The 12,523-nt window shown below is 37.3% G+C and overlaps 1 protein-coding gene across 1 annotated transcript in view; it reads left to right on the forward strand.

Moving 5' to 3' along the window:
• The window catches only part of LOC140246255 (voltage-dependent L-type calcium channel subunit alpha-1D-like), a 91,295-nt gene that overhangs the window by 37,733 nt on the left and 41,039 nt on the right, over positions 1-12,523 (forward strand). The window contains exons 12-22 of the mRNA XM_072325713.1: positions 1,055-1,175; positions 1,845-2,100; positions 3,859-3,886; positions 4,550-4,737; positions 5,553-5,682; positions 7,131-7,190; positions 7,593-7,699; positions 8,239-8,326; positions 9,930-10,090; positions 11,042-11,188; positions 12,203-12,404. Of these exons, the coding sequence (XP_072181814.1) occupies positions 1,055-1,175; positions 1,845-2,100; positions 3,859-3,886; positions 4,550-4,737; positions 5,553-5,682; positions 7,131-7,190; positions 7,593-7,699; positions 8,239-8,326; positions 9,930-10,090; positions 11,042-11,188; positions 12,203-12,404 (1,488 nt within the window). The remainder of the gene's footprint in view (positions 1-1,054; positions 1,176-1,844; positions 2,101-3,858; positions 3,887-4,549; positions 4,738-5,552; positions 5,683-7,130; positions 7,191-7,592; positions 7,700-8,238; positions 8,327-9,929; positions 10,091-11,041; positions 11,189-12,202; positions 12,405-12,523) is intronic.

The raw sequence follows: 12,523 nt of genomic DNA on the forward strand, positions 1-12,523 counted from the left end.
GGCGCATATACAAATAGACAAACAAACAGGCAGATGGACAGAGAGATGAGCGACAGAAGGATAGATGGAGAGATAGATTGATAATGACAATGACAATGAAAATGTGATTGATAGACAAGCAGATGGATAGAGAGATGAGGGATGAAAGGATAGATAGATAGATAGATTGATGCAAATTGATTGATAGACATGTAAATGGATTGAGAGATGAGAAACAAAAGGATAGATAGACAGACTGACAAAAATAGACAAACAGGCAGATAGATGGATAATGAGATGAGAGATAAAAGGAAAGATAGAGAGATAGATTAAAACATTGATAAAGAGGATGGACAGAGAGTAAAAGGATAGAGAGATGGATTGAAACAAATTGAATAAAAAGACAGGAGGATGGATATAGAGATAAAAGATAAAAGGATAGATAGATATAGAGATAGATTGATACAAATTGCTTGACAGGCAGATGGATGAAAGGATAGATAAAAGGTGAAAAGGATAAATTGATGATGGCAGATGGATAGAAAGTATATATGTTGTAGATGCAGGTAGACATTTGAGTAGAGAAATAGAGAGATAGATAAATGCATAGATAGATATAGATAGAGAGATAGAAAGATACATTGCTAGATTGATCGAAAGATAGGTGGGTATAGAAATGGTTGTTTGTCTGTTTATCTGCATTCAGGCAATTGTGATGAGTAGATCAAATGTATGAATAACTGTATAGAGAGGGTTGCAAAAAGAGGGCTTTTGAAAATGAGGCCAAAAAAATCCTGGAAGAAAGAACAAATGATTTTGTGATACTATGTATATATCGTCTTATATCTAAGACACAGCATTTCACAGAAGAAAAATCATTTTGGATGATCACAACTTTGTCTGCCAGCAGCAGCCAAACGCTATGTGAAATGCCTTTTGCAGAGCAGAGTATCGTCTAATTCCTCCTGCGATTGTGCAGTATTTGGTATTATACAATGCCTGAAAAGATTCCTAGTATGAGATTGATCGACTGTCCATCACTATTTGTATATTGGTTTACCATCCCACCCTGTAGATCTTAACCGGCGAGGACTGGAATGAGGTGATGTATGATGGGATACAGGCCTATGGAGGTGTCAACTCTATCGGCATTCTGGCCAGCACATACTTCATCATACTCTACATCTGCGGAAACTGTATCCCTTTTCTCATATGAAGATTATTTCATCCAGAGCCCAAATTGTGCACAGATCACAGCTGTGTATCTGTTTTTAGGTTTGTGTTTGTGTGTAAATACCATTAAATTTATGTCATACGTAGTGTGACTACAAACTCATGTTTCTTTGAATTATTGATGACATAACAGAGGCTTTAGAATTGGAAAGCTTGACCTTACTCCGTTTCTTATGCGTACAACGAATATCTTGAACAAAAAGTTATGATTAATGTGGAGACCAAATGTGGTGTAGTCACTGTTGATGAAGAAGGTGTCTAGGATATGTTACTAGGGCTATCTGGGTATGAAATGAATATTCCATACCTGTTAGTTTTGACCAAATAAAGATTAAAGAAAACAAATTTGTAACCTTTTTAAATTGTGGCATTCATTGTGTGACATACAGGGCTTGTAAATATGGTCACTTTTTTGTAAAGAGACTTCTTGTGATATTTTGATAAGGCTCATATTATCTAGTTAATGCAGCTAACATGTGAATTGGTATCCCCTCTGTCTCTTAGCTTTGTCATAATTAATCACAATGCAGATACAAATGTACATTACCCTGGTATTTGATTGAGTGCAATACATCTATCATGCCACACACAATCATGCTTTGAGCTTGTTTCCTTGACTCTGACAACCAAAGACATCCTTCTCAATGTATTCTTGGCCATCGCCGTCGACAACCTGGCCGATGCGGAGTCGCTCACTGCCCTGGAGAAGGAGAAGGAGGAGGAGAAGCGTAACAAGTCCATCCGGAGAGCCAACGAGTTTGACCTCTCCAAGCAGCTGCCCCCTGGAGTTGACCCCAAGGGGGTCATCCGCGGTCCAAAGAGACTGCAAGAGAAGCGCAAGGCAGTATTCAGCAAAGAGGCCGACGGGTCTCTCAATCACAAAAGCAAGTGAGTACAGCAGTTATGGTCGTCTCCTGAAAAATAGATATCATGAAATTGATTTTTAGAAGCAAACATTTTTCTGAGCATGTAATTTAGTACTCAGCTGGGTGAGATACATTGTAAATTTTGCAGGTTTTTAATTTTGTGGAATCAAAACATTTAAAGTTGTTATGTACAACGTATGAGAAGTACAAAAATTTATGCACTTTTATTTTCATGCAAAATACATGAAAATTTCCACTTGTACAGTACTCACAGATATATGAATTTTGACAATTCAAATTCAGATACGACCTTTGGAAACTGTGATAAAGCCATCCTTAGTTATCATCTTTCTGCTGCAGCTGCTTGCCAATCCTGTCCCATGAAAATAAACTTGGCAAAGAAAGTTTTCCGTTAATTCAGAATAGACTGTAATGTCACTTTTCCCATTAGAAGAGATGTTAATGAAATCCCATGGTATAGTCATGCCAAAAATGATTTTTCTTAGCTAAGTTTGTCAGTTTGGGGATGCATGATAAAGAAACAAATTTGTCTTTAACTACGTCTTCACCAAAGTGTCTTTAGTCACGTTTTATTTGTTTCTGAGAGGACCATTAGCTTAGGTGCAGCTACATTGTACAGTATGTGTGCTATAATAAAAGCTCTATCAAGTTTATTATGTATTTTTTTGATCTGTTGTCTTTGTAATTGAAAAAAACCCAAAGGTATGCAAGAACTTGCAGTTCATCAGAACATAGTCTCACTCCACAGTTCTTTCATGAAAGGAACTGCTTCCTTGAACAACAAAAAATTCATTCTTTAGAATCACAATTGCAGATCTAGAATTACTACATGATGAAGTATTCAGGGTCCACTTCCATGAAATATTCCAGATGCAATTGTGACGGTGAATGTTGTTGTAGCTTATTGGATGCAACAGAATTCTGCATAGATACTAAGTGCCTCTCCTTGTTTGGCTACAACTACATGTAGTCACATGATTGCATCACTGACAGGAAAGTTTTAGAGAACAGGACCTCAGAGAGGATGAATGCATCAATAACTAGAGAAGTACTCTGAGAGCGCAGACCTCCGCCAAGCATGCAGCTCATTTCCATCGCTGATCTTGTTCTTCCATAGAGATATCAGTGATTTCCACCCATACGTACTTATAGCATTGTGTGCTGAATGTTGCCTGATTTCCCAATATAGAAGCCTTTGTTACATCATAAACCCTCAATTGCACAGTGTGCCTCGCCCTAGCAGAAACCAGAGCACGCACTTTAGTGCGCGCATGCAAACCTCAAATACGCGCAGCCTGAACTCCCAAGTTCATTGACCCTACCTGCTGAGATATCAAAAATCCTTCATAAATTCCCCAAAAATTCTTGGATCACTACCAAATTTAATCATCTGGTACTTGTATCATTCTAAACATTTTTTTTTGCACACGGACAAACTAACTGACAAATGAACAAACAAACCAACGGTAACGAAAACATAACCTCCTCCCTTGGTGGAGGTAAATATACCTATCACCTCCAAGATGTAAATTCTGACAGGCCTTATTACTTGGTTCATCTGTTTCCTGTATTCAAAGAGTGAATCTAATTTTTTGTCTCCTTTCTCTCTGTCCTTCATTTGCCTTTTATCTGTTAAACCCTTTCTATACCAGGAACTTTTTTGACAATGTGCACAAAGCTATGGGTTTTCTGTGTCTTTTGATACTCAAAGCACACAAAAAGCTAATATCACCTGTTTATCAATCTTCTTTTTCTGCAGATCAACAGACAGTGAAGAAAAGGCTCATGTAAGTATGCCTTCAGATATATAAAAAAAAACAACAACACATAGCTACAAGAAAGCTACAACAGCAAATTTATGAAAGTGCAGTATATCTTGCATTTCTTTGCAAAGCTTGCTCTATTTTATCTTTAAATATATGGCACTGAGAGGTGTTAGATATACTGCAGTCCTTTAAAGTGATATGATTATTAAAAAAAAAAAGCAAGCAGTCTTGAACTTGGATAATGAGCAGCAGTTTCATGATTTTATACATGTATTTTGTATAAAAGAGACAGTACATTTTTCTTTCTGCCACTGTTGAATGATGTATACTGGTTGATATATATCTACATTGTATCTATTTATCTGTCCATCTATATTCATACATCTATCTATTTATCTGTCTATACATCAATCTTTCTCTCTATATTATGTCTATATATTTATAGCCATCTATCTATGTATGCATATTCTTTTTCATGAAAAATGCTCTTGATGTCTTTCTGGAACTGAGTTGATTTTCTTAAATATTTTTTGTATTGTGCTGTTGTGTTTTTTTTTTTTGTGATGAACTAATGGGAAAAAGATAAGTAGCATGACGACATTGTTTAGGAGTAGTTACTAAGGCACATGATACTCGAAGAAGTATATAACATTTGCTTACCTTTGTCCCGACATCCACCAACAGGTGATAGATGAAGACGATGTGAAGAAGTCGCTGAAAGAGCCGGGTGAAAACGACGAGGAGGAGGAAGAAGTGGAGACGCTGACGACGGCCTCAGCGAGACCCCGCAGACTGTCAGAACTCAACATACCCACCAAGACTCAACCTATGCCCAAAACAAACTCCCTTTTTATATTCTCTACAACAAACAGGTATGAACCGGGCACACTAGAGGGGAGAATTAGCATTCTGTGTTCCCATCACTGCTGTATACTTTTGGTGGTTCTCCTCTCTTGTAGCGAAAATTTCTGGCAGTTTTGTTAAGATGTCTCTGAGAGCATGTGTCCCCTCAGTGCATTGCAAACTAAGGTTAGGACCTTTTGGTGTTTTACAGGAGGTAGACTGAAGCTTGAGACGTATCCCGTTTGCTAGTAAAAAAACGCAAAACATAAAACGTGTGGAGGCTTATAATCAGGTTATCTACAGATGTGTTCATGATTGCCATCTGACATTCATGCCCTGTTTCAGGCAAACACTCTCATCTTCAAAAACTTGTGCTTTCTGTGGTTAATGCCTAGTTTTTTGTTTATTTTTTTTTCAGATTTTTTTTTTTGAAGGAATTACCTGAACTTTGCTATGGTTTTGTCTGCTTTAAGACAAGTAACTGCCCCTCTAGCATTATGGTCCTAGCTACATTGTAGCTGTGCAAGATGTTACTTGGAAAATCATCAATACTTATCTTGCCATTGTCTGCTTGTTAGGGGAATTGACTACCGGCTTCATCACTTTCTTGTCAATCTTCACTGTTTATACAATAGAATTCTCAACGCTCCTTATGGTATCAAAATGCTGCTAACAGTAGTGCATAAATTTAAAATAGTTGACTATCCATAATTATTTCCAACATGCAGTTAGGTCTGATGTTACTTCTACAGAGAAGTCTATCGTTCTTATCTTGCTATGAATATCTGCCATTTCATGTCAATGTCATGCAATTCCTGATATGTATATCAAATTTTGTGTTCAGGTTCCGGTGTCTATGCCATAGAATAGTCAACCATCCTTATTTTACCAACGTGGTGCTAGTCCTGATCTTGGTCAGCAGTGCTATGTTGGCAGCTGAGGATCCGTTGGACAAGGCCAAAACCCGAAATAACGTCAGTGGAACCCTTTTCCTACCTCTCATACACTCATACCAATGTCTGGGGCTTTCAACTGTGATTTTGCTTTCATTCTGCCATTCACATGTTAGCAAAAAAGCTGCTGAAAACTGCTTTACCCAATAGTGGCAAGCCAATGGAGTGAGGGGCCTGAGCTTTCAATCCTAGCAGGATCTTAGTCAGAGACCCTTTTGACTCCATTCATATGTTACCTTACAAGGGGTGATGTGTGATCTGTTGCTATGAAGGCCTGGTAAAGTTTCCAGGCATAAGTCAATATGCCATGTGTTAATATCTTTAAATCTTTATACACAAGCAAAGCTTCCTAGTCATGCATGGCTTGATCCAATTGATTCCAAAACTCTACACCAGAAATGATAGGGAAGACCCCAATCAAACAGAGACAACTAGTATTCTCAGATACTGAGCTGTGAAGTTGAGATGCTTAAGAGTTTAAAAAGGAGTTAAGGTATTTAAACACCATAGGCGTATTCAAATCATTGCAGTACCTTGCTTCATATAAACTAATGTTGAATTTTGAAACATTTTTAGACCTTGAAAATTGTGCAGGGTGTGGTTGAGATGTTAACATTTTGATTTAAAATGTTCAGTTTAAAAGTCTTTATTTTGGGGGCAAATCACCTTTTTTCTTTTTTTTTTTTTCTTTTTTCTTTTTTTTTTCTTTTTTTTTTTTTTTTGGGGGGGGGGGGGGCAATGTTTTCTCAAACTTTATCAGGCTACTATGGTGACCAGTCATGTAAGCATTCATAACATTGCTGTTGAACCCTTTGCATGCATTGAGTGCCAGTTGGCTAGGAAAATGTGATAGCATTGTACACACACATCAAAGTCCCTGCCACATAAAGGGTTACTGTAAAAATGGAAATTTTCGCCGTGTTGAAATTTTCATGCATTTCGCGCAACCAGGAACTACCGTGAAAATAAAAGCACGCGAATATTTTTGCTAGCCATATGTTCCTGTGCGTGATGTTTGATTCTGCGGAATTAAAAAAACGTGAAACCCTTCTTACCCCGCCAAGCGTGAAAAATTAGTCACGTGAAAATATCCACTTTTACAGTCAGTTACTATGGATCTCTCTGGGGTAGAAAACTGTAGAGCACGGAGTATTCCTATCTGTAGGTGTAACTAAACACAATGACCACATATTTGTCATTACTATAGAGATTTCATCTTGAGGACTGTGTTGTAATAAATGTCGCAAGTTGATTGCATAATATGTAGCATGAGTGTAATAACTTTTGTACTCTGAAAGTCATGTACACTTAAGAGAAGAAAGTCAAATTTTGAACTTTGACGACATTCAAATTCACTGTATTTCCTCATGGTATATCCAACTACCAGGAAATTGAGTGTTGGAGATAGCACAGTGAGAAATTTATCAGTTCAGCTATTTATCCTGTTTTTGTCTTTCTTGCTCCAACAGATTTTGAACTGGTTTGACTACGGATTCACAACAATATTTACTATTGAAATTCTACTAAAGGTAAGCAATTAAACTATTCTCTGATTCATCAAGGAATATACTATCACTGTACATGACTACCGGTTCTGTCTTTGATCATTTTGTAATTTTTTCAACGGAAGGCACATCTAATGGTTTACATTCTTCTTGACTATTTTGCACTTTTACCACCAGACCAGTTGTTCCACGTCTTTAGAATAAAGCCATTAGATCACCTTATAATTAGTTTCATAACTTTAGAAGTTATAGAGAAATGTATATGGGCATGTGAAATGTTTAACTCTACTTCATAACCCTACTTGTCTATGTTGAGGTATTTGTACCTTGTTCTATGTAGTTAGATTATAAAAATAACAGAAATTAAACTCCTATTTTAGAATCTTTATTTCCCTGAAAATTTTTTTTGTTTTGTTTTGCTTCCAGGTTGTTGCCTATGGACTGGTACTCCATAAAGGTGCCTTCTGTCGTAATTCTTTCAATCTGCTGGATCTTTTGGTTGTTACAGTAGCGTACATTTCAATAATCTTCAGGTAAGTGGAGTCAAAGCCATAGATGTACACAGTCCTTTCTTTCTGTTTGCAATTAAAGCTCTCCTTTTCTGCTGTCATCTGCCATTTGAAGTTGACTGACATGTATGTCCCTACATATTTGAAGAAATGTATTCTATCTTGTTTATTAAACCTACCTGTCTGTGTGTGTTTGTTGTATGTCAGTCTGTCAGTTTTGTTGTGAAGATGTCAAAGGTGAAGATTACAGCTTCCAGTCATTATCTGAAATATATCACTGAGGCAATTAAGTCTTATTCAAAATTTGTGATTGTGTCAGATTTGGTGAAAGGAGTAACAGATATGTTTGTATGACCATTTATGTGAAATGAAACACATTTCACATCAGTTCATTCCTCCCTCACTATCCAGAATACGATTTGTGATACTTTTCTTTTCAATCTGATCGTCACAGTGAAAATCAGTGCAGTAGTGAATCTTCTTATTCATTCTTGTTGAATGAGATATGTTTCCCACAAACTTATTAGCTCTCCTTCCCCCCCCCCCCCTCCCCCTCTCCACAGAGGTCAGAAGATCTCTGCTGTGAAGATCCTGAGGGTTCTCAGGGTGCTTAGGCCACTCAGGGCAATCAACAGAGCCAAGGGGCTTAAGGTAAGAAGGACCGAGACCGACTCGGGGACAGAATGAACATTGATGGTGGTAACAACTTCCAATAGGAGGAATGATTTTGGTCTAATTGCAGTGATGATGGTGATGGTTTCAATGATGACATGATGATAATGATGAATTGGATGATGATGATGATGATGATGACAACGATGATGATAGGACTGATGATTACAAGAATCATCATCACATTGATAGTGCTGGGAATGATGATGGTAATGATGAGGATTAAATCAGGAGATAGGAGGAATGATTTTGGTCTAATTGCAGTGATGATGGTGATGGTTTCAATGATGACATGATGATAATGATGAATTGGATGATGATGATGATGATGACAACGATGATGATAGGACTGATGATAACAAGAATCATGATCACATTGATAGTTCTGGGAATGATGATGGTAATGATGAGGATTAAAATGACAAATTATGACTATGAAGAATATATACAATTTGTAAATTACAATGATGAATGATAGTATCAGTTAGGCTGCTGCTGCTGATGATGATGATGAGAAAAGTAAGGTTATAATGGTGATGATCATGATGATGGTGGTAATGATGAGAAAGATGATGGTTGTTGCGATGGTGCTGATAATGATTAGAAAGATGATGGTGATTATGACAATGTTCATGATATGAAAAGTGATGGTTAAAGGGATAGTACAGTATTGGTGGAGATGAGAATTGGGCTTTTAACTTTTTGCAAAATACCAAGAAAACACTTATGATATAGTACAGAGCATACCATTTTAAGAGGAATTCAAAGTTTATTTGATGAAAAACGGGTTTGGAATGACTGAAACATCCCCCCAAAAAAGTAAAACAAAACAAATGTTAGAAACCTGAAATTGGGTCTCAACCAAGACTATACGATCCCTTTAATTGTGATGTTGATGAGGTAAGAGAGGTGATGGTTATCATGATGGTGATGACGATGGTGATATGAATGACGATGATAATGATGATGGAAACAAATGATTACAGAGCAATGGATGACAGTGTTGACAGTATTATTATGATGACAACCATGCCAAGGATGCTTATAGAGACAGAACTAAGAATTATCAACAATCTAATCAATGCTATAATGAGTACAATCAGACAATAAGCTAGTTCGGGGTTCCAGTTTGAGCATGAGCAGAAAAAGGTCATTTGTACCGAGAGACAGGTTGGTTTTTAATTTCACTGAGATAAGCATTTGTAATGCTATGAATATTCATGTCATCCTTATAAATGGTGCTTGCCAGTACAGCCACCTGACAGCAAGCCTGGTATTTGGCAATGTCAACAGAAAAAGTTTGTTAATGTATTCAAAACAGCACTATGAAATGGATGCTTCATTTACACAGGTTCATTCTTTGTTAGAATACGAGTTCCATAAATTGCTATGTTGGGCAAGCTGCTGCATTATGTCACTTTGAATTGAGTGAAGTACCTAACCAATTGAGAAAAGTGAAAGGTCATTTGTACCCATGTGCACCTGAGCTATCTTTGAACTGGCTTATTATGACAATGATATGAAACATGACTATTTCCCCCCCCCCCTTCTTCTATCTCCCCCACTCTCCTCCCCCTTGCAGCATGTGGTTCAGTGTGTCTTCGTTGCCATCAAGACAATCGGCAACATCATGCTAGTGACACTGCTCCTGGTCTTCATGTTTGCGTGCATCGGGGTACAGCTCTTTCGCGGTACCTTCTTTTCCTGCACTGACAGCTCCAAACTCACGGAGGATCAGTGCCAGTGAGTCACTCTTGGCTTTCTCTCTGCCACCTTTTTGCTCTAAGATGCCTATTTCTTTCTTTTATTATTATTATATATTTTTTTTTACATATCTGTACTTGTTCTCTGTAACATCAATGTGTTGGGAAATATATCTGAAAAAAAAAAACCAACAACATGCAAATTAATCTCGGTAATGATGTAAATCATATGTTCTGCAACTGGTAAAGATATCTTCCTAAATGGGAATGGATAAGGTGAAACTGTGCACATTAAACAAAATAATGGATGAGGTTTCAGTGTATGCCCTTTTTGCAGCAGTTCAAATGTCAAGGCAGTCAAGTTTTCACTGCAATGTAAATCTTTCAACCGACCAGTTATCTTAATTTCACCTAATCATATTGTATATCTGATCTTGATTGATCTTGGCATTTAGATAATATCCTGCATGAACCTATCATAGTGTGTAGAATGTTAGACTTAACAATAGTTATGATGTTTGTACTTTTTCCATCATAACTTGTCATTTCCTTACTCATTTTTTTTTTCTTTTTATACCATTCATTAACCTTAACTAGCTCAATTCATCTTTCCGTGTTATTATTTTTTTTGCATGTTTAATCATGGCAGTTGTTCATCCACATAGAGTAAATGATATTATCAGAGCCAATATTACATGGTTGGAGTGTTTATCTATCTACACCATCAGAGATCATCTCTCAATCATCCCCATTAACATTTGTTGTGCCAGAAACTTTGAACAATGTGTGCAATACTATGGGTGTATTTGTGCCAACCACCACTCAAAGCACACAGAGTTTCCTGCAACATTATTGCATAAATCACATACTGTATAGGAATTCTGAATACATGACTCAAATGAATACCTCAGGCATTTCTTTCATTACTTTTTGTGTACGTCTGCTTCTACATTCACAAGATTGTCTACCTGTCCGCTTCTCTCCTTCCTAGGGGTTACTACTTCGAGTACGAAAACGGTGACCTGAACCAAGTGACTGTGGCGGAGCGTGTGTGGAGCAACAACGAGTTCCACTTCAACAACGTGGGTAGCGCCATGCTCGCCCTCTTCACTGTAGCAACGTTTGAGGGATGGCCCAGGTATGTCAGCGAGTGCATCTTTTTCCTTGAACCTCTTTGAAATTAAAAAAAGAAGAAGAAAATATTGATTCTAGGCATTGCGTGATTCCACCATGCCATGGAGCTTTTACATCGTATAGTATTAAAGGGATCGTATAGTTTTGGTTGAGACCTAATTCCAGGTTTCTAACATTTTTTGGTGAGATAATGAGAAACCTCTTATGAAATATGAAAGAGCATGTAATTCTATGAAGAATTCAACGTTTATTTGATGAAAATTGGTTTTGAAATGGCTGAGATATCCAAAAAAGAGCGATTCTAATAAAGTGTGGGACCCACACTTATTGACAATTGCTTTGTTTTACTTTGTTTTTCGATGTTTCAGTCATTCCAATTCCGATTTCCATCAAGTAAACTTTGAATTCCTCTTAAAACGGCACGCTCTGTACTATATCATAAGTGTTTTCTTGATATCTTGCAAAAAGTTAAAAGCCAAATTCTCATCTCCACCAATACTGTACCTTCCCTTTAGTATCTTGACTAGAATCGAACCCGCACCAACCATGCTTATTATCCATGCTGTGGGGAGTGTTCCAGTGAGGCACATCCATGCTAAATATGTTCAGCTTATTTTCAGGCATGTACTCAATATTCATTAAGTTCTTGGGTAAAATGTGATGGCATACAGAAAGAAAGCAGGACATGTTCAAGACTTTTGGTTGCATCTCACGAATGTTGTAATAATAAGGAGTGCATGGTAGTAATCCTTAGTGATGCATCTTTATAACCTCCAATGAAAGGGTATAATGGGTAAATCAGTTAAGCCTTTTCATACAAATCAAATTGCAGCTTTATTTGTTGATTTTTCAGCTGGTGGATTTATAACAGACTGATACAACTGTTCAAATTACTTATTTAGTTACGATATTTAAAATCTTGTACAGTTCACATGAATCTAACTTTAAAACCAAATATAGAGTGGGATTGATATGGTTAATGTGTTATAAATGGCTGTATATCTTCTTTTTTTTTCAGACTGTTGTACGTTGCCATCGACTCCACCGTCGACGACCAGGGCCCCATACACAACAATCGCATGGCGGTGGCGGTCTTCTTCTTTGCGTACATCATTGTCATTGCCTTCTTCATGGTGAACATCTTTGTGGGTTTTGTCATCGTCACCTTCCAGAGCGAGGGAGAACAGGAATACAAGAACTGTGAGCTGGACAAAAATCAGGTCGGTAGTCAGTACATAGAGATGCATGCAGGAAAGGGTCAAATGTTAAAGGTCATGTGGCCATGAAAGCAGGAATACACAAATGTTAAAGCTTGATGCTGTGGTTGGTGAGGTTGCAG

Source organism: Diadema setosum, chromosome 2, assembly GCF_964275005.1.
Source record: "Diadema setosum chromosome 2, eeDiaSeto1, whole genome shotgun sequence".
NCBI classification, from domain to species: Eukaryota; Metazoa; Echinodermata; class Echinoidea; order Diadematoida; family Diadematidae; genus Diadema; species Diadema setosum.